This window comes from Rhynchophorus ferrugineus, unplaced genomic scaffold (genome assembly GCF_030347505.1).
Source record: "Rhynchophorus ferrugineus isolate W39M unplaced genomic scaffold, kcgeb_rfMv2 rfM3, whole genome shotgun sequence".
Lineage (NCBI taxonomy): Eukaryota > Metazoa > Arthropoda > Insecta > Coleoptera > Curculionidae > Rhynchophorus > Rhynchophorus ferrugineus.
This window is the reverse complement of record NW_027472582.1, coordinates 44,819,491-44,842,646: the sequence shown is the minus strand read 5'-3', so window position 1 is coordinate 44,842,646 and position 23,156 is coordinate 44,819,491. Positions and strand designations below refer to the sequence as shown.

Sequence of the window (23,156 nt, the reverse complement as noted above, 5' to 3'; positions counted from 1 at the left end):
TTTAGGTCACGTGGGCCCGTTCGTAAAGGGCTCCGGATTTGCACATATTTTAACAATTGTAGATTCCTACTCGAAGTTTTGTTTCGCTAGACCTACTAAAACAACTAACACAAAAGAAGTAGTACATAACCTGCGTGATTTGTTTAGCATGTTCGGAGTCCCAAATAGAATAATTTCATATCAAGGTAAGGCATTTAAATCTAAAGATTTCAGAGAATTCTGCATCGAATATAAAATTAAACACATTTTAAACGCTATAGCATCCCCTAGGTCAAATGGGAAAGGTATAATCAGATATTATTGAATGGAATTAATACTTCTATTACAGACGAGCACGAATGGTACGAAAAAGTACCACGAGTAGAGTTAGGACTAGACAATGCTGAAAACCGCAAGGGAGACCAACAAAAAGCCACAGCCGCAATGAACAAGCAAAGCCAACAAATGAAGAAACAATTCGACCGGAAAAGAAAACAAAGCAGGAAATATAAACCAGGTGATCTAGTCTTATAGCCAGGAGGAAGTACAGAATCAAAACAAGCAAGTAGAAAGGCAGGAATTCGATTCGGGGGCCCCTACAAAATCACCAAAACAGTAGGTAATGACAGGTATGAAATTGTACCTCTTAAAGGCATTAAAGGATACAAGAATTACAAAGCGACAGTCTCAGCCGAACAATCACTACATATTATAAAACAAAGTCGCCTTTTCTGTCCCTATATCCCTATGTGCGCTTAAATCTTTAAAACTACGCAACGGATTTTGATGCGGTTTTCTTCAATAGATAGAGTGATTCAAGAGGAAGGTTTATATGTATAATACATGCATAATATACTAAGGCAACATTGCTAATTTTAGAGGTTTCTAACGTGATGTCGTAAATTAACCTATTTTTTTAGGCTTATTTAGCAATTAGCAAAAACGCTGCCTAACCCTACGAGTTAGATCAAATTAATGTACTACAGTATTGTACACCATAAAAAGGTCTACAAAAAAGTCCGCGATGGTATATGTTTATCTTTTAGGGATAACCCACATTAACCATTTTTATTGTTTACTTTTTACGTGAGAAAATGGCTTATTTACGAAGCTATTTTAAGCAATACGGCATTAATCCTTATCGAATTAAGTACCTTAAATACAGTGTGCAATTAATATAGATCATGGTTTCTTACAGCATGTAAATTAAACAAATATTTTCGGAGATATTACAAATTTAAAATTTGCGTTTGCGGCGGCCGGTACCGGCCGGACGGGGCAGTGCGAGGAGGCATGCCTATAAATAGCGCGTCGGAGGCCGCGGTTTTCCCTATAGCACTTTGAATTTAGCAGCAATCGGACGCGTTTATTATCGGAGCTCTCTAGCGAGGAAAATAACAGTACTTGATAAAAACGTGCTTTTCAGCGCGACAACGTATCAGTTAATTAATAATTATAAGTTACGATAAATAATAATCAATTAATTTAATAATAAGGGAATTATTTTCAAAAATCTTAAGTAAGTTCAGAAAAAAAACTTAATAGAATAGCTATCTTTTGTTCTTGATGATTGTAGATTATCTTTTGTTTTTAGTCACACGCATAGCAAATTATTTTTTAGGTGTTTTTAATTTAATTAAAATCGTATTTTAAGTTGATTTCATTAAAATCGTAGTTTAAGTTATTCCAGTAAAAAAAGAACTGAATAGAATAGATATCTTTTGTTTTTTATGATTGTTGATTATCGTTTGTGTCTAAATGGTAAGTATTTAGATGTTTTTTACTGCGGCACATAGGTACCAATAATATGGCAATTTGTTCATAGGTAGGTAATCATACATAAGTCTAGAACTGAGTCAACTTTGTTCAGAAATTATAAAGTCATGTCTGGAAGACGTCGTCGTTCGAACATAGGTCGTAGTTCAGTGAATGCTAGAAGAGTACGTTCACAAAGAGATGAAGAATCGTCAACAGAACGTGAAGCTCGACTCAGTCAGCTTAGGGATAGATATAGAGTTGAGAGAGAGAGAGAATCTTCAATAGAGCGTGAGGTTCGCCGCAGCCGGGATCGAGATAGGCATTCGGTTCAGAGAGATAGAGAATCGTCAGTAGAGCGTGAGGCTCGACTCAGCCAGCCTAGGGATAGATATAGAGCTGATAGAGAGAGAGAATCTTCAGTAGAGCGTGAGGTTCGCCGCAGTCGAGATAGGGATAGACATCGAATACAGAGAGCCAGAGAATCATCAGCACGAGTTACTAATTCATGGGTAAATAAAGAAAATTCTGCCATAAATTACGATCCTTCGATTTCTTACAAGGACGATCGTATAGTATCAATAGGTACTATGTCAGTAGTATGTGAATATTGCTTGGCATTGAAATTCAAGGACGAATCAAAAGGCATGTGTTGCTTACAAGGAAAAGTCAAATTAAAAGAAATTCTCCCTCCACCTGAACCACTTCACTCTCTTCTTACGGGTGATCATCAGAAATCCAAACAATTCATGCGCAATATACGCCGTTATAATAACGCATTTCAAATGACCTCTTTTAAGAGCAAGCAAGTCGTTGAGCGTGGGTTCATGCCTACATTTAAAATTCAAGGGCATGTGTACCACTTAGCTGGGAGCTTGCTACCATTTCGACCCGACGATCACAAATTTCTGCAAATATATTTTATTGCAGATCCAGACACACAAGCATCTACGCGGTGTTCAAGTGTTGCACAACCAATTGATAGAGATTTAATTAGATCTCTGCAAGATATGTTACATTCTCATAATTACTATATACATTCTTTCAAAACTGCGATTGAGCGTATTCCAGCAGATACTCCTGACTTTAATGTCGTAATCCATGCAAATAAAGTTCCTGTTGGAGAACACAGAGGACGATATAACGCACCTTCTACGAGTGAGGTAGCAGTGGTGATAGCTGGACAGCAATTTGACAAAAGAGATATTGTATTGCATAGTCGTGATGATAATTTGCAAAAAATTTCAGAGTTACACAGATCTTATGACAGCTTACAATATCCTTTGATGCTATGTCGTGGAGAAAATGGTTATGCCATTAATATTTCTCAAGTTGATCCAATCGGTGGAACACCTCTGCGTAAAAAATTTCAACACTTTGCTCAGATATGGAATACTTGGTCGATCAATATGCGAAAATTGAATCTGAGAGATTGGCCTACATCCGTAATAATCAAACTAAATTGAGAGCCGAAAATTACGTTCATCTTCAGGATGCGTTACAGGCGAATGAACATGTCAACGGCATTGGTCAGTTAGTTATACTACCTTCATCATTCACAGGTGGACCTCGATATTTACACGAAAAATCGCAAGACGCCATGACTTACGTCAGAAATTACGGCAAACCTGATTTATTTATAACTGCAACATGTAACCCAAATTGGCTGGAAATTAAAGAAAATATTAACACTAATTTAAGTCCACAAGACAGATATGATATAGTTAACAGAGTCTTCCATTTAAAAGTACAGAAACTCCTGCACCTCATTAACAAGTCTCATATATTCGGTCCCCCGCGCTGTCATATGTACACAATAGAATGGCAAAAACGTGGGTTGCCACATGTGCACCTGCTGGTGTGGTTAGTGAACAAAATTAGACCAAACCAAATTGACAAGGTCATTTCAGCTGAGTTGCCGGATAAAGATGAAGATCCTATCCTGTACGAAATCGTAAAGAAAAATATGGTACACGGCCCTTGCGGGACTTTAAATCCGAATTCTCCATGTATGCGAGATTCTAAATGCAGCAAAAAATTTCCGAAGTCATTCCAAACTCAAACAATCACTAGCGATGACGGATATCCCAAATATCGTCGACGATCGCCAGAACAAGGCGGGAAAAGTGCTACCGTCCGAAACCGTGATATTGATAACCGATGGATCGTTCCCTATAATCGGCTCCTTTTGAAAATTTTTGATGCCCACATCAATGTAGAGTTGTGCAATTCGATAAAGTCAATCCAATATGTTACTAAGTACATTAATAAAGGTAGTGATCAAGCCACTTTCAGCATACAATCACCAAATGAAGTGGAAAAATATCAGTCTGGACGTTACATCTGCAGCTCTGAAGCTGTATGGAGGATATTATCATTCGAAGTGCACGACCGGGCTTCCACAATTGTCCACCTTGCAGTTCATTTACAAAATGGGCAAAGGGTATATTTCATGGAGAACAATATACAAGAAGTTGTTAATAATCCGCGGGATACAACATTGACAGCATTTTTCAAGTTATGTGCTCAAGATGATTTCGCGAAAACACTGACATATGACAGAGTTCCAAGTTACTATACATGGAACCAGAGTTCTAAAACTTTTCAACGGCGAAAACAAGATACTGCGGTTGATGGTTTCCCCGGAGTAAAAAAAACGGATGCTCTTGGCAGAGTCTACACTATTCATCCCAACAACAGTGAATGCTTTTATCTGAGAATGTTACTGCATATTGTAAAAGGCCCGACAACCTAACTTGCACGCCTAAGAACTGTACAAGGTGTTGTTTACAATACTTATCAAGCAGCATGCAAAACTATGGGGCTCTTGGAAGATGATTCTCACTGGGAAAATACATTATCAGAAGCAGCTGTTTGTAGTTCAGCTACATCATTAAGATATTTATTTGCTGTCATAGTAGCGTTTTGTCAAGTAGCTGATTCTGTTAATCTATGGAATAAATTTCAAGAAAACATGGCCAGTGATATTCTGAATCGACGACGGCGAGAGTTAAACTCAGATGATATACAATATGATCAACACATATTTGACGAAGCATTATTTGAATTGAATAAAGTACTGCAATTACTTTCGGGTAAATCGATCAAGGATTTTGGGCTGCCGATGCCAGCTAATACTACTAGCTCAGATTTAACTAACAGTGCCGAATACACAAGAGAAATATCATACGATCAAACAAGACTTTTACAAAATATAGCTCAAGATGAGCCACAATTAAACATCGATCAGAAAAAAGTATTCACTTCATTACTATCAACAATTGATAACAATGAAGGGAAATTGTTTTTCCTTGATGCCCCAGGAGGTACAGGAAAAACATTTTTAATCAATCTGCTTTTAAAAAAAGTGAGATCTACCGGAAAAATTGCGTTAGCTGTTGCGTCATCCGGCATTGCCGCTACGCTTTTAGAAGGAGGTCGAACCGCACACTCTACATTCAAGCTCCCGCTGAAAATCGCCACCGATGACAATATCAGCGTCTGTAGTGTTTCTAAACAGAGCAATACAGGAAAATTGATGCGTGACTGCTTATTAATAGTCTGGGACGAAGCTACCATGTCAAACAAGTCGTCTGTGGAAGCACTGGATAGGACAATGCGCGATTTGCGCAACAAAAATTCACCTATGGGTGGATGAACAATTCTGTTTTCAGGAGATTTTCGACAAATCCTACCAGTTGTGACTCGAGGAACACGTGCTGACGAAATAAATGCTTCCCTAAAAAGATCAAACCTTTGGCCACATGTCAATAAATTAGAGCTTAAAACTGATATGAGGGTTTCGTCATCATCACGTGATAACAGGCTATTTCCAGAGATGCTGCTAAAAGTTGGCAATGGAGAATTAACACAAAGTGAGGGAAGGATTAACCTTGAAAACCTTTGTGTTTTGATAGACAACATCCAAGAGTTAGTCAACAAAGTCTATCCTGACATTGATGACATAAGTTACAAGACAATATCTTGGTTTAAAGGAAGAGCGATTCTGTCACCAACTAATGAACAAGTAGATAAGGTAAATAACTTGAGTATTTCAAAGATTGATGCGCCGACGAAAATATATTACTCGGTGGATACTGTTCTCGATTTGGAAGAAGCTGTTCATTTTCCTACAGAGTTTCTAAACTCTTTGAACCCGTCTGGACTCCCTCCTCACAAAATGGTGTTGAAAGTAGGTTGTCCTGTTATTTTATTAAGAAACCTGAATCCACCTAAACTTTGCAATGGCACGCGTTTGCTGATAAAATCACTGAAAACTTTCATAATAGAGTGCACAATACTCACAGGATGTGGTACCGGAGAAGATGTATTGATTCCCCGAATCCCTCTGATACCATCGGATTTACCCTTCCAATTTAAACGTTTACAGTTTCCGGTGAAGACATCTTTTGCAATGACCATTAATAAATCGCAAGGTCAAACCTTCAACGTTGCAGGCTTAGATTTGAGCGTTGACTGTTTTTCACATGGCCAACTGTATGTCGCTCTTTCAAGAGTAACTTCAAGAGAAAACATGTTTGTATTGTCTAATGACAAGAAAGCTGTAAACGTTGTGTATAAAGACATCCTGTAATATATTAATTGTTGTAAAAATAAAATAAATACCTAGGTGAAAATGTAAAAAGTAAATAAGTAAAAATGTGTAATGTAATAAAAATTGTATGAATTTAGATATTCCAAAGATAGCAGGAAATCTTCATAGTAAGTATAGGGGAAGAGGAATTGTTTTACTCCAAATTTAATGCGTGCAGGCCAAGGGCAGTAATGAATGAACCAAAAATACTGGATCGATTTTAATCATGTTTTCATTGAGTGACATAGGCATATATATTTTATGCCCGTGAAAAGTCGGAGCGGGCCGCTATGTTTTTATATACAACTTTCATATTTTTTCTGTAGTGTATTTAATTTAGTATCAGCATTGCACCCGTGCGAAGCCGGGGCGGGTCGCTAGTTAAGAATATTTAAAGATGGACCGAGTGAATCAGAGACCGAATCAGAAGCAAACAGTACAGAGGATTTTATTAACCTACTAGGAGGACAGTAGATAGTTGTAAACTATCAGGCATGAAAGTAATAATTACATACAAACACAATCTATAAAATTAACATAACATTCTAGCATAGCACATATTAACATTTACTGTTACAGAAATTTAAATAAATAAACGTCAGTAAAACAAGGTAGATTAACAAATTCTGGTAGGACAGAAGGCCCACGGTAGAACAACACATACAGGGTTACAGGGGTTAAACGGCTGAACACATAAGGATGAACAGAATAAAATAAAACAACAAACAAAAGTAGAATGAAATAAATAGGGGGAGGAATTAAGGTAAGCCGACTAAGTATACAAATACTAAGTATTTGTTTCAATTATAGGAAAACGGGACACACAAAAGACAAAGGATTCAGAGGGGGCCGACGATGAAGTCTTGCGAAGACGCTGCGAGGTCAGGATGGCCGAATGTTGATGATATAAACAATTATGTGGCGGCACCCACACGTAGTGAGTGCACAACCGAGTCGGTTGTAGAGAGTAAATACAGAGCGACTCAGTTAAACCCAGTGTTTGAATTATCCTATCAATTTTATTATTAACACAATATATTACTTAACTTTTAGCAACTTCTTTCCCACCGTCCCTCTTGTAGAAGAGGAAAAGTAAACCAAAGTGTACCTTACTTTTCAATAAGATTTTGAAAAAATCGAGAGGAGACAAACAACAAATAATCATTCCATAATAATAACTTAGAGTATTGTGAACGTGATTTCAATTCCGCGAGAATACAGCCCCTTCGCATAGTATCCAGATACGCTCTTGTAGAAAAAAAGTAAATGTTGAGAAACCGCAGCAAATACAAATTTATAATAAAAAATAAATACAGAACCAAAATATCAGCCTTTACCGGACATATACCAGAGGTTAAAAATGGTTTTTTTCCAATCTTTTTTCGCGTTCTTGACGTTGAAGTAAAAATATATAGTTGCTCCACAAAACATCGAAAAGAGAATACTCGACCATCTAACTTTTCGAAGAGGAATGTCTATGTCCCTTTTTGAAACGAACTCATCTGGAAAAAACCGAAACAAATTAAGACTAATTTTTTAAAAATGTATATTTGAAATTTCACAGAATCGATCACCTTGCAGACACACCAGAAAAACCGACGCGTTGCAGGATGTACCATAAGGCCTTGGCAGTTGCCTGCATCAAATGCAAAATTGTATTGCGAATAAGGTGCTGGGCGGAGTACCATACTTCAAAATAATGTTTTTCGGATATTATTATGTACGTATCTAATTATGCTTTTATAATACAATTTTTAAAAAAAATAAATACTGTTTCATATATGTTTTTTTTATAAATTGTATAGTATGCTCTAATGCTTACTGTACGTTTAAAATAATACCTATTTTTTGGTGGAAAAATGTATATTTAGAAAAATTTATTTTGGTGTAACGTAAAGACTATCTGATTTAGTATATATATATTATATATATATATATATATATATATATATATATATATATATATATATATATATATTGGCTACAAATTCAGTAATTTTCAAGTAAGCAGTATTTTAGGCGGGCTATATATCAATATACTTTTTTATTTATAGTTTTGTTACAAACAAAATGTAAAACCATATTTATGTAAGGTTATTATTCAAAACAAGGCGTTAAATAAAAAATATATTCTATAAAACAATATAAATTAATCCAACATTTTAAATAAATAAAGATAGAGATCAAAATAAATACTACGTACTCAAAAAAATGGTAAAATTAATGAAGCAAGTAAGCGTGCGAGATCTTCATGTGATAGTTCTCAAAACATAATGAAAACGTACCTGAGCGACCAAGTTTCAATGACAAGGGTGAAATAAGAAGTAAACATGAAATATAATGAAAGTATCGGTGATTGTTACGATAGACACGCAGGTACTGACAGATAATATACTGGTAGCTAAAAGTACGGATTATGCAAGTGGATCATAATGGTATTTATAAATAAATGTTTCAACAAATACTGGTAATGGATAACAATCATGGGATAACCAGGATGGTTAATAATAATCCTAGTCCATACTAATCAAAAACATTGACACAATCATTAAAAACATACAATAACGATAAACGATAATAATTATGAACAATGAAGTATGTTATGTGCACACGATTCAATGGCAAATTAACACACTACGTACCAGCCTAGGTCCTAACAATTACAATAATGGCGTGCAGTGAGATCAAGGAATGTAACACGCGAAGTCCTGCCGCTAAGGTTAGTAGTACTCGTTAGTATTAAGTTGAATTCCCAACTAAATATACAATAAACAGTACTGTTGCTATTGTAATCCAGCTGTTATGAACATGCAATTCGTACAAGGGAGAAAGCCAAAGACCATATGTTAGATACATTAGATGTGCTTCAAGGTCAATTGAAACGTTCCCGGCTTACCATATTTTTTTGACAAAATTAATTATTTTTATTCAACATAATTCTATTCAAGAGTGATACACTGATTATAGTGACCCTCTAACTTTTCGATACCATTTTTGTAATACGGTCTGTCATGTTCTTCAAAATAGGCCTCAGTTTCGGCAATCACTTCTTCATTGGATGAAAATTTCTTCCCAGTGAGCATTCTTTTGAGATATGAGAACATTAAATAGTCGCTGGGGGGCAGATCTGGAGAATACGGTGGATGAGGAAGCAATTCGAAGCCCAATTCATGGATTTTTGTAATCGTTTTCACTGACTTGTGACACGGTGCATTGTCTTGGTGAAGCAGCACTTTCTTTTTCTTCAAATGCGACCGTTTTTTTTGGCGATTTCGTTCTTCAAACGGTCCAATAATGTAGTAGTCGCTGTTGATGGTCGTTATATTTTCAAGGTAGTCAATGAAAATTATTCCATGCGTATCCCAAATACAGACCCCATGGCCTTGCCAGCCGACGGTTGCATGTTTTCACGCTTTTGAGCAGGTTCATCGTTTGCAGTCCACACGGATGACTGTCGATTTGACTTTGGAGTGAAATACGTAGCCATGTATCATCCATTGTCACTTATCGACGCAAAAACTCGGGTTTATTATGCTTGATCATCTTCAAACACTGTTCCGAATCATCAACTCGTCATTGTTTTTGGTCAAAAGTGTGCTCGCGCGACACCCACTTGGCAAAGAGCTTTCTCATACCCAAATATTCGTGAATGATATGATGTACATGTTCAGTTGATATCTTTAGAGCGTCTGCTATTTCATTCAACTTAAGTTTACGCTTATTCAAAATCATTTTGTGGATTTTTTTAATGTTTTTGTCGGTAACAACCTGTTTTGGGAGCCCACTGCATTTACCGTCTTCGGTGATCATTTCACCACGTCTAAACTTAGGATACCAATCCTTGATGGTTGATTTCCCTGGGGCAGTGTCCGAAAACTCGGCATCAAGCCATGTTTTTGCTTCAACTGTATTTTTCCTTTCAAAAAGCAATATATTATTAACACGCGAAATTCCTTTTTGTCCATTTTTTTCACAATAACTTGCTTGCTACTTGTTTCACTCAAAATGCTATAATTGATAAGCTAATTATCCGATAGACGTCAAATTTATACGCGCATCTTTTGAGGGTTAGGGCTAACTAAAAACATATGGGTTTAATTCTAGTAGCGCCTTCTATGTGTCAGTCCGAGGACTTTTAAATGGACTTGTTATTCATAAATCGTAACTATACGTCAGTAACAATCGCCGCTTTAGTGTTATTTTCTGGCTTGTAAAATAGTTATAATTTATATTTACAGTTGCAACCATAAAAATATTATTTTTGTTTTAGCATAATTTACGAAAGTTGGAGAACATACGACGATTCGAAGAAATAATAAAATATATAACGGTAAATGCATAAATAAATAAATAGGTGGAAGATCATGAATAGAGAGTAATAAATGAAGAACAAAATATGGAAAATAATAAATAAAAATAACTAATTAACATTAAACACTAACAAACATAAAATAATATATAGAACAGAATAAATGAGATTTAATAATAAATAAAAGATGGTAATTAAAAGGCGAAAACTGGTATAATCTGTGAATAAACTTGCCATTTAACCAACCTCATATTGGACTTCTAAAACACAGTAAAATATACCGAATACCAAGAAAGTAGTGACACCGCATCTTTGGAAATGAACTCTTGTGAAGTTCTAACTAACTCTTCTAATCTCCAGAAAGTGTTAAGGTATCACACCTGACAAATACAGCCCTGGCAGGAACATTAATAATGTTTGGCATTCATGGTAATTATATCTGTATTTGCAAAGGCAACACATTCTACAATTAAAATCGGCATGCTCTCTTAAGTTCCTATAAGCACGGGCACTAATATTTTTCTCTCCGGTCGATACCCCTACTGACAGCACTCTTTCAACATATCTATTTTATTTTCCAGACATAATCAGTGTCATTTAACATTACTTAATAATATAATCATTGTCTGGCAAATTAATTTTACGCATTTTGATACTTAAATAATATTATACAAAAATTACATCCATACTGAAATAATATATTTTTTTATAAATAAGAAGTAGCGTCTGGCACATTATAAACAACCATAAAAATGAATTAAATATTTTTATTAAATCTGTCAAAAGTCATTAAATAAATATGTATTCTTAATTAATTTATTGGATCGAGTGCTGACCGAGAGAGTGAAACAGATTAAATGTCAAAGGATTCGCTTGCCTGAAATTTTTGTTTTATCTAGATTGTAACAAGGTTTGTAAAAAAATAATCGCCCTTTTCGAGCATTACAGTTCAAATTGGTAAATTTTTAAATATATATGATATATAAGCATTGAGTGCCGCCTATCAATAATTTTTATAAAAATCCTAAATGGCCACAATCTACGAGTAGTAGAACGAACATATGCCCCTTTGGTTTTATTATAGTATAAAATAAGTTCAGCTTTACGTTTTGCTTTTTCATCGTCGCTGTGAAATTGTCTTGATAAAAGAACGACCACCTTCTTTGTATTAGAAACGTAAAAAGTAGAGGATTGTTTTTCACGCCCAGAATTTGAAGCATATTCGCCAGGAATTTCTTTTTTATTTGTCCTCAGATTTCCGGTAAATGCGATTTGGTATCTTGGTAGTTCTTCAGCTAGAGGAATTGACGTAAAACAATATCTGTTGTAACTCCACAACACGATCCAAGATAACGTCTAACCAGATCCAGTACTTGATTGTTTATCAATCCAGTGTAAACTGGACTGTTCAAAATATAAGCTGTATCAGAGTCCGAACAAGCCCAAATTTTTATTCCACATCGACCTGGTTTATATTTTATATAAACTGTAAAAGTACCTTTTCTGCTGCAGGTAGCTAATCTCTCATCGACTATGGTATTTTTGCTAAGTGAATAATTATCAGTGCAATTTTTTACAAACAACAACTAATCAGTTGTTTGCCGAATTGCTTGAAGTTTATATTTTGTTTTTGCTATTCTATTTTCTCTTATGGAGGGGCCATCAAATCTTAAGTATCTATATATCATCTTGAATATATTCTGCGACATTACAGCAGCATAAAATGGTTGTATGAGGAATTAATTTTTGGTCAATATTTCCGCCAAGTCAAATTTCCTTTCAAGATTTATAAAAATCGAATTTGTTTACCCTCGTAGCCCGACCGATGGCAAGATGAGACTGCAGGCCGTGCAGGGAAACGAAATGCATTCCAAATAAATTCAATAATTTGTTTAAAATTGAGCTTACTGATATATTTTCTAGGATTATCTGGGGCGAAAAACAGAAACAAAAAATATTTGGAAAGTGATTAAAAAGAAATTTGAACATACGACATATAACTATAGAGCACAAGGTGCATTAAGCGCCTTCGAAATTCTAAAATATTGGAATAAAGCATTAAGAAACATGCTGAATATTCTCCAAATCATAAAAAATATAGGAAGGTTAAACAACAAATAAGCCTACATAGATAAGATATAGCTATATATAGATAAATACAGAGCTAGCGTTAGCATTGAATAGAGTGGAAGAATAACGGCATGCACATCTAAAGTGATGAATAACGTTGGTCTTTGCAACCGTTCCACAAAGACAAAGAGGAGCTACATCTACCGATGGAAACTCTTTCATAATAATAAATTTGATAATCCAAACAAAAGGAAAGAAGTTGGAGAACGCAGTGACTAATTGTTCTCGCTTATCATAAATCCATCAAAGGGAGTTGATTGGCTAGTTCTTCAACCATCTTATACTTACTTATAATATATACATACTTATAAGAAGCAGTAAATTAGGAACATTTAATAACGGCATGCAACCGAAAAGGTCTAATTCCCTGAGTTATAGAGGGTCAAGTTTACACATCGGTTACAGATTCAAATAATTTGAAAATATCCAACACGACATTTGTAAGAAACATCTCATTAACTATCTTATTTTTTTAACTTATAGGCAATAAGCTTCTCGCTGAAAATACAAAATATTAACTCAAATCCAACAATTTTTATACAGTTCCGACCATCATAGAATGTACGTCACCAATCTTCTATCAAAGTGCATCGAAAATACTCTTTAAAAAGTCGGTATTTTATTACGCGAATTTAAGTATAAATAATTTAAATAAGAATATAAGAAATTAAAAAGATATAACATGTACAGCTATCATATTACAATAGTCTTAAATCGAAGTGTACATGCGATTACGAAGTAGATTCAAAGAATGTTACATTGTTTCTCACCTCTCATAATTTTTCTTTGCTTCTTCTTACTGTATTGAAAGCAATTCAAAATCTAAGAATTATAAGAAGTATTTTTGTATTAAGGTTATAGTAATATGAAGATGAGTCTCCGGGAGAAAAGATATGTTCAAATGTATAGTTCATATAGACCCAAATCAGAAATAACCTAATTTGCATTAAAAGCATAACACCGCGTGATGAACTTAATTAATTTTAAAACTAAGAAAGGATTCATAGAAAAAGTACAGAAATTACCAAACTAGTATTCAGAGATCTCTACATTTTTTTATAAATAAACAAACTCACTCTTTCAGTCGTTTCAAATTTAGAGGAGGTATTTCTCCTCGATCTGAATGTCCCCAATATCAGTTTTGAGTAAATCAATGGAAGAAAGGAAGCAAGAATTAAATATCTTAAAGAGCATATTAGGTAGAGTAATGAGAAATCTATATTTGTTCATAAGTTTTCCTAAATCTTATAATTATTTATTAGATGTAATAGAGAAACAAACAAATAAGAGCACAATATTTATTTTAAGATGAGAAAAATATAAGGAAGAGTATACGAGGGAAACGTATAAGTGCGTGAAAAAAATCAGTGCCCTATGAAAATATAATTTAAGTTTTTGAAATAATTAAAAAAAAACAAAACTAACAATCAAAAGATAGCTGAGAAATCCCGACGGACAGATTGCCAGAAAACAGACCTAAATATCGACACTATTGTCTAGAAAAACCTATAGAAATACAAAACAGCTTCAATGATTTAACATTAATAATTCAAGCCAACGAGTAACCAACTAAACAGGAAAAAAAACCACTTTTCATCACCAATTACTATATATAAGATAAGAGCATTCAAAATTATTCATGATCTACTAAAAATCATTCAAAATCAAATTAAAGATCAAAATCAAAATTTAATAGTATAAGTATTTGTGATGATATCATTAAAATACCAGATCATTCAAAATCAAGCATCGCATAACCATAAAACCTTTATTAATCTTCTACTTAGACATAAAATAAAGAGAAAGTAGATATACGGCGTGTGAAAATAAATTAAAAAATAATACTATCAAATGTGAATCTTTAGACATAAAATAATACTACAATACAGAGCGCCTAGACATGTACCGGCACACAAAAGTATAATGTTGAAAATTGTTTATATATATAAAATGCCCAGGAGAACATGCACCTATAAACTGCACTAATTAATTTAGTGATGATAAAGTAAAATGTATGGGTTTAAACAGGTGAAAGGCATCATCTAATCTACCTTATAAAGCAACTACCACCACAACCTGTGCACACATCTAAGTTTGACAGTACTATATATTAGAGACGACATAAAAGTTTTATATTTAATCAGCCAGTTCCGATTCACGAAGAACAAAATTTGTCGCCGAATCCCAGCACATTTTTCGAACATATAGTAGGTTATTCTCCTGGATGTAAATGTCCTCATTGTGGGATTTAATTGAACTAATTGAAGCAACAAGGAAAAAAATTAGTAACATAAAAACCATATTAGGGTCTTCCGAAAAATTGTTTTTGTTTATTAGATGCATTTGAGAAACAAAGACATAAGAATAGTATTTTCATTTTAAGGTGAGAGTAACACAAAGAATAGTCTATGAAGTAAATATGAAATGCATGGAAATAAAATTGTACCTTATCGAAAAATAAAATAAAATATTCAAAAACAAACGAAATATGGATAAACTAACTTCCTCTACGTAATACTGTGTCAGCTACTATACCATGGCTAATAACGCATACTCCACAGAATGGAACGTAACTATAAACATAAAACAGTTGAGAAATATCTACGATCAGATTGCCAGAAGACAGACCTAAATATGAGCATTATTGTCTGCAGAAACCAAAAGAAATACAAAAGAGTTTCAATGACTTAACAGAAGAACTTCAAGCAAACGCATAATCAACTAACCAGAAAAAAAACCAATTCACATCACGAAAAACTATGTATAAGATAGGAGTAATCAACAATATTCATACTCTTCTAAAAATCTTCAAACCTTAATAGCATAATTATTTGTGATGATATCAAACATCGTCTAACAATAAAACCTTTGTTAATGTTCTACTTAGGTATATAGTCGAAAGGAAGTAAATATATGGCGTGTAACAATAGATTTGAAAGTAATATTATCAAACGTGAATCTTTAGGCACAAAATAGTAGTACAACACAGAGTGCCTAGATACTTACCGGGACACAAAATTATAATGTTGAAAATAGTTTAGATATATAAAATGCCCAGAAGAACATGCACCTCTAGACTGCACTAATTAATTTAGTGACGACAAAGTAAGATGTATGAGTTTAAACAGGTAAAAGGCATCACCTCATCTACGTTAGAAAGTAACAACCACCACAATCTATGCACGCATCTCAGTTTGATAGTATTATATGTTTGAGACAAAATAAGAGTGTTATATTTGATCAGCCAGTTCCGATTCACGAAGAACAAATGTGTCGCCGAATCCCAGCACATTTTTCAAACTTATAGTAGGTTATTCTCCTGGATGTAAATGTCCTCATTGTGGGATTTAAGTGAACCAATTGAAGAAACAAAGAGAAAATTCAGTAACTTAAATACCATATTTGATACAGTAATGAGAAAATCATAGGTTCATATATATCAAAATAAACCAAGTAGATAGCTGGCTTATTGATTTGCGTTCAAAGGTTAACTAGATTTTTATGAATATGTAATATGTTTCAGATACTTTTAATTTTAAACCAGTATACTGTATCTGTAAATGTTTAATGACGTTATGGTTATTTCAGTTTCTAGATAAATATTGGATGAACCATTATTTTCCACAGACTTTCTATAAGGTATAGATTGTAAATTAATGTTTCCTTGAGTTTACCGTCTTTAATGTAAATTAGGTACGATTTGGTTTTTGTAGGGCATTTCATTTCTCTAATAGTTTCTTATACTGCTTAAGCATCGTAACTGAGCAGGTACATCACATTTTACGTGAACATTTAGATCCAAAAAAATTACACGCGCAAGCATGCGACCAAATATAGAATGAGAACATAACGGGCGTCTAATGGCAAGAAAAACTGTCAAATTTAGTATTGTGTTATGTAGTGGCAGAATAAATTCTGCTGCAAAATAAAACACAATACCATCAATAGGTTGAGGCTATTAATCTCACCTTCACTTCCAAAATTAACCTTTTCTGGCGCCGAGTCGAGTTGAGTCAACGCTGTTCTTCATATACCTCAATTATTCCCTGTAATTAAGTTTCGATAGTACACTGGTATAATTAGCGACATCTCTGATAATATTATTAAAGTTCCGCTCGATATTATAGATGCATGTTTTGTAGTTTGTAGTCGTAACGGAACGCGCGCTTGAACTCACAAATATTGATCGTATTGAATGAGCATTGAAGGTAAATTAATGAATGAAACGTTTGCAATATACGAGGGACCACCCTCATTTTTGAACCATCAAATATGATGGAGATTTTGAAGGTCGTGGCTTGAGTATATGTTAGCTGGGTCCCTTACGAAAAGTATGGCATAGTTTTCGTCGGAAACGTTTGTTTTATTGTTTGGTTGTTGACCATGAGTAAATGTTAATTACCGACCGCCGTAGCGCAACCTATTGTCATTCGTTTTTTAGTGTGGGTATTCATTAAAAAGACGGAAAATTTTCTGCCTTTGTGAAATCAGTTTGATAGTGAGTGCCTGAGTAGGGCAGCCGTGTTTAAATTGGCCAAAACATTCAAAAATGGAAAACTGTCGAGGATAAGCCGCTTGATGGTCGACCGCGAACCAGCATCATATCAGACAGCATTCGCCGCATAGAAAAACTCATTTTGGAGGACCATAGAGTAAATGTTCGAGACATTAAAGCTGAACTCGGCATCAGTATTGATAGTGCAGTGTCTATCATCCACGAACACAAATCAATATCGCAAAATAACGGCGAGATGGGTTCCTAAAGTGTTAAATTTCGATCAAAAATTTACGCGGTAGAAAGCGATACAAGGCGAAGGGGCAAGGTTTGTTAATGCGAATCTTCACTACAGATGAGACATGGATACACTATTACCCTCCCGAAAGCAAGATATCGTCTACAGAGTGGAGGAGGAAGGAGGAAGATTAAAGCGAATACCACCAGATCCGCGGGTAAAGTTCTGTGTACGGTGTTCTGGGACCGGCGGAGCGTGTTGTACGTCGATTTCCTGCGCACCCAACGTACTATTAATATTGCATTCTACACTAACCTTCTGAAAATATACGTGAAACCCGCTTATAGCTCGAAACGGAGAAGCATTACAGCACGAAGTGCGATTCTTTTCCAGGATAACGCGCGCCTCCATACAGCGCGTCTCACGCTCGAAATAATATCAGAATTAGTGTGGGAGATACTGAAACACCCCCCTACAATCCGTATTTATCATCCTACCACTACCATAAATTTGGACCATTGAAAGAAGCCCTCGGAGTTCAAAGATTAGAGAGTAGAGTATTTCGAACGCACATGACTGCCCGAGATGCCCAAGGAATTCTTCGATACAGGCATCAAAAAGCTCCCGAAAATATGGACAAAATGCATAACTAGTGAAGGGAAATACCTAGAGTAAAGAGTAGATAAACCTGTCAGAGTATTTGTCTCGATCATATTTGAACCACTCTTGTATATAAATTACCAAAACCATTCTAACCAAAAAGCTCGCCCCTCTAGCTACTCTAATAAACAGCTGTAAACCACAGGTACTATCAATAACGAATACTCATCAGGCGGTGAATACGAAATATACGACTTCATCTTCAAAATCGAAAACAAAGCTGCATGAGGGACTACCTCAGCCACCCACTGATGCCGGTACTCCACGGACCTCCATAGTACTCACGCACCGGCTCACACGACCTAACTATATGAAGGGCAAATATCTCAAAGCCTTCACGTGCAAGACGGCGGGGTATCAATCAAACGCACAGCTGATCAAGACGGTAACCAAGCCGGATGAATACCTTGACGGGCTAAAGTCAACCCCAGCGCTATTCTTCTCAGACAAGTCCACAATTTCAGTCAGTAATTAAATTATCTCACCCCCGAGTCAACTAACCTAACCTCCAGATACTAATAGTCGTATGCTATCTGAGATATGTACGTAAATGTAGCCGTATGTTATGTAGGTTTGATATATTGGTATATCAGCAAACCAAGGCTATAAGGAGAATACATCACAAATTCCTAACCAAAAATATAGTATAAGGTAATTTTAATTAGAACAAGGACAATAGGATGAAAAAACAATCACAAACGTCAAGGACTTTTGAAGCCTCTAAATCAGTGGCCGTAAAACGTAATTAGAATTCAACTTAAGGGAGATAAAGAGTGTGGTTGAACATATTAGGAAAATAGAGGAAAACCCCTTTCTAATAGAATCAAAATATAACAGTGAAAAAAATCTAATCATTCACTATTAAAATATACCGGCAAATCACTATAGAAAATAAAAATATTTCAGCCGGTATTAATATCGTATATGCTCTCTAAGATATACAAGTAAATGTGACCGTATGATATGTAGGTCTGATATATTTACATATCAGTAATCAAACAATCTAAGATCCATTACTGTTCTACGCTTTACCGTGAATACATCTCAAATTTCTAACCAGAAATATAGTATAAACAAATTTTGAATGAACAAGGAGAGTAGAGTGAAAAAAAATAAACCAAGGAATTTTGAAGCATATAAATCAAAGTGGCTGTAAAATCAGAATTGGAAGCCAATTTAGGAGAGATACAGATTTTCACGAGACGGAAATTGGACATAGAAGCATTGTTGAGGAAGTCAGGAAATAGAAAAAAATATTTAATTGAATTAGAAAATAATAATCAAAAAGAAGTAATCAAGAACAATTAAAATATACTAATCAAATTACTCAACCAAATACAAATACCCGTGGAAATACCTTTCCACCCGAAAAATTGAAAGAACGAAAGAAAATCTATAAGAATGGCCGAGATCCCAAAATCTTCACGTGCAAGACGGCGGGGTGTTAATCAAACGGCAAACGGCACGGCCGACCAAGACGGAGACCAAACCCGATGAATTCCATGCCGACCAAAAGTAGACCCCGTCCTATGATTCAACTCCAGCGCAATCCATACCAGACAAGTCTGCAATTTCAGTCAGATATCAAATTATCCCACTCCCAAGCCAACTAACCCAACCTCCAGAATAGTCGTATATGCTATCCGAAATATATGAAGTAAATATATAATATAAAAGACGAAATATATAAGTAATTGTGACCATATGATATGCAACTTGGATATATTTACATATCTTTAATCTAACGATTTATTATCCGCTACCGTACTTATCAACAATACATTTCAATTTTCTAACCAAAAATATAGTATAACCCTAATTTGATTAGAACAACCAGAATGGAATGAACAATCACACTCGCCAAGGATTTTTGAACCCAATAAATCAGAGTTGCTGTCAAACATAATTAGAATTCAACTTATGGGATATATAGAGTACTATTGAAAATGCTAGAAAATTAGAAGAAATACCCTACCTAATAGAATTAGAAAATAACAATGAAAAATAACTAATCATTCACTATTAAAATATACTGATCAAATTACTACACAAAATACAAATACCTCAGCCAGTATCAATGCCATTACCATCGGCCTACCCCCATTCCACCGGAATATCAGAAAAACAAAAGAAATACTACATGAAGGGCAAAAATCCCAAAGCCGTCACATGCCAGACGGCAGGGTTTCAACCAATCGCAGGGCCGTACAAGACGGTGATCAAGCCGGGTGGGTGTCCCTGCTTCCCAGACGTCTTGTGTTTTAGTCAGAAATGAAATTATCGTACCCCCAAGCCAACTAACTTAGGATACAGATACTATTAGTCTTGTGCTATTATTATTATTACTATTATTATTAGTATGTGCTATCCAAGATATGTAAGCAAATGCGACCGTATGACATGTCGGTCTGATATATTTATGCATCAGTAATCCAATGATATATAACCCATTACCGTTCTACACCTTACCAAGAGTATATCTCAAATTCCTATCCAAATAATAATAGTAATAAAAATATCACTCACGCCAAGGAATTAGACAATAAAAAGACAATAAATCAGAGTCGCTCTAAAACATAATTATAATTCAACTTAAGGGTGATATAGAGTACGAAATAGAATTAGAAAATAATCATGGTTAAGAACTAATCATGAGCAATTAAATTGTACTGATGAAATTACAATAACATATACAAATAACTCAGACACCACCATTGCCACTCAACGAACCACCGGAAAAATGGAAAATCAAAGAAAAACTACCTGAAGTAAGCCTTCGTGTACAAGACGGTGGGGTATCAATCACCCGCACGGCCAACCAAGATGACGACCAAGCCAGATGAATTCCATGTAGGCCAAAAATTAGAACATATCCTATGCCTCAACACCAGGACTGTCCTTCTCAGACAAGTCTACCATTTTACTCAGAAATAAAATTTTTTCAATCCCAAGTCATCTAACCCAAACTCCGGATACCACAAGTGGTAGTGAGCTATAAAAAGCAATTCTACCATCCAATCTCTAACGATTACAGAGATTTACCAAGTTTCTAAAATATAAAATCTGCCCCGTATTATCTATTCCGCTAACCGTTAAAAAGCGAAAAGAAAAAATAAGATCACTAGCGAGGGCAATTGTAAGCAAATTACTCACAGACCGCATTGAAGTCCCTGCCACAAAAAAACCCTTGATAAGAGCGTTGAAGCAGACCCAACTTGAAATGGAAAGAGCACTTGAAGAAGGGGCAGAAATGATTCTTGTGGTGAGTGAGAGTAGCTAATAGTAGGCACTTTCTTACCTAAACAATTTAAAAAATGTCACTTATTAAATGATTATAGAATCTGTTAACATTTTCGTAAATTTGTTCGAATCGATTCCATATAAAGTATTCATATACAACTACATCCCTTTCTTTACTTGATAGAAATTCAAGACGAAAAAATATAATCATATCACCTCCTTCGTTTTCTTAATATGTTATATACGTATTTTATTTTTCCCGACCATTTCTAAAAAGTAACTGAAAACCAGTGAATTAATTGGACTAGAAGTCAAGTGGATTTTCACCCAATTTATGAAAAATTTGCATACTAAAATAAATTCTTAATATTTTGGCTCTTGTTTATGCAGGAGCAAAAAATGTCTATAAGATAAGATTATTTCTACAGCAAATGCTTTAACTGACAATTTTTCCACTATTTGGTGGTAGCATACAAGTGAATATCACATCAGTGCTGTAATAGCCGATTAGGAATATCGGCAATATATATCGAATATGCCAATAATTTTCACTATAAACGCAACCCATAAGCCGAAGCAAATTCTTCATATGTTAGAGAATCACCATGAAGGGTTTTTCAGTTACAAATTTCAGTCCTAATGCTAACACGTGTCCAATATGAAAAGGCGCAAGAAACAGCATAGTAAGCATTATGTTAATTATATATTTGCACTATACGTTGTTTAAATTTCATTGTCAAACATTAAGACAAGTGAGCAATGTTAGAATTGAACTATTTAAAAACCAAATAATTCAAAGTGGCTCTAAAATAGACTCGGAAAACAAGTTTAAAAAAGATATAAAAAATTTCACGAAACGCAAATTGGACGTAGATATGCCATTTGAAAGACTAGGATATAGGAAGAACACTCTATGTAATAGGATAAGAAAATAGCAATGATAAAGAACACAAATATATCAGTGTTAGTGCCGCAAAACGTATTTATATTTAAAGGTTCATACAATCTAATATATACAAGTACATGTATGATATGTATATCTCATAATCTCGTAATCTACGATCTACAAACAACAAATCAACTTTTTGAAAAACGACAAAGAAAAAATAAGAAAATCTTTTAGATATTCCAAAGAAAACATTACTGAAAAGAGAACAAAGCTATAATTAAAGGAATTTTGAACCAAATATTTAAAAGTCGCCGTAAAAATAGGATTAGAAACGAATTTTACTAGAGATATAGGGAATTTCACAATTTCAAACACAATTTTGATATAGAAGCACTATATCAAATAGAATAAAATATATAGAAAACACCTATGTAGTAGAATAAGAAAATAGCAATGATAAAGAACTCAAATATAACAATCATAATATAGGAAAAATTGCTTACACTTAAATTTTTATGAAATGCAACATATACAAGTTCATGTATGGTTTCCAGATCTGACTTAATTACATATCAGTAATCCACGATCCAAGATTCATTACCGCTTTACATCTTATAGAGAGTAAATCCCAAATTATATGAAAACCGTAGATTCCAATGTCTGGACAACATTATATAGAGGCCTTTTGATTAGAAACAGAGAATGGATTAAAAAACAATCATACGGGCTAAGGAGAGCCACTTCCTGAATTAAACAATATTAATAATGCCACTTAGTGAATAATTTTAGAATTCGTTTACATGTTTGTACTTTGTCGGAAAAAATTACATTTAAAATACTTATTCATGGACATCTATTTCTCTATTC

General features: G+C 34.5%; 3 protein-coding genes across 3 annotated transcripts in view; 2 read left to right on the top strand and 1 right to left on the bottom strand.

Moving 5' to 3' along the window:
* LOC143193666 (uncharacterized) overlaps window positions 1–23,156 on the bottom strand; it is a 103,880-nt gene that overhangs the window by 42,556 nt on the left and 38,168 nt on the right. The gene's annotated exons all lie outside the window — the stretch shown is intronic.
* On the top strand, window positions 3,122–4,489 carry LOC143193665 (uncharacterized). The gene has a single exon (XM_076399987.1). The coding sequence runs from the start codon at window positions 3,122–3,124 to the stop codon at window positions 4,487–4,489; it is 1,368 nt and encodes a 455-aa protein (XP_076256102.1).
* LOC143193664 (uncharacterized) lies at window positions 4,553–5,392 on the top strand. The gene has a single exon (XM_076399986.1). The coding sequence runs from the start codon at window positions 4,553–4,555 to the stop codon at window positions 5,390–5,392; it is 840 nt and encodes a 279-aa protein (XP_076256101.1).

Coding starts and splice junctions, on each gene's coding strand:
- LOC143193664 (XM_076399986.1), top strand. CDS start 4,553: ATGGGGCTCTTGGAAGATGATTCTCACTGGGAAAATACATTATCAGAA.
- LOC143193665 (XM_076399987.1), top strand. CDS start 3,122: ATGGAATACTTGGTCGATCAATATGCGAAAATTGAATCTGAGAGATTG.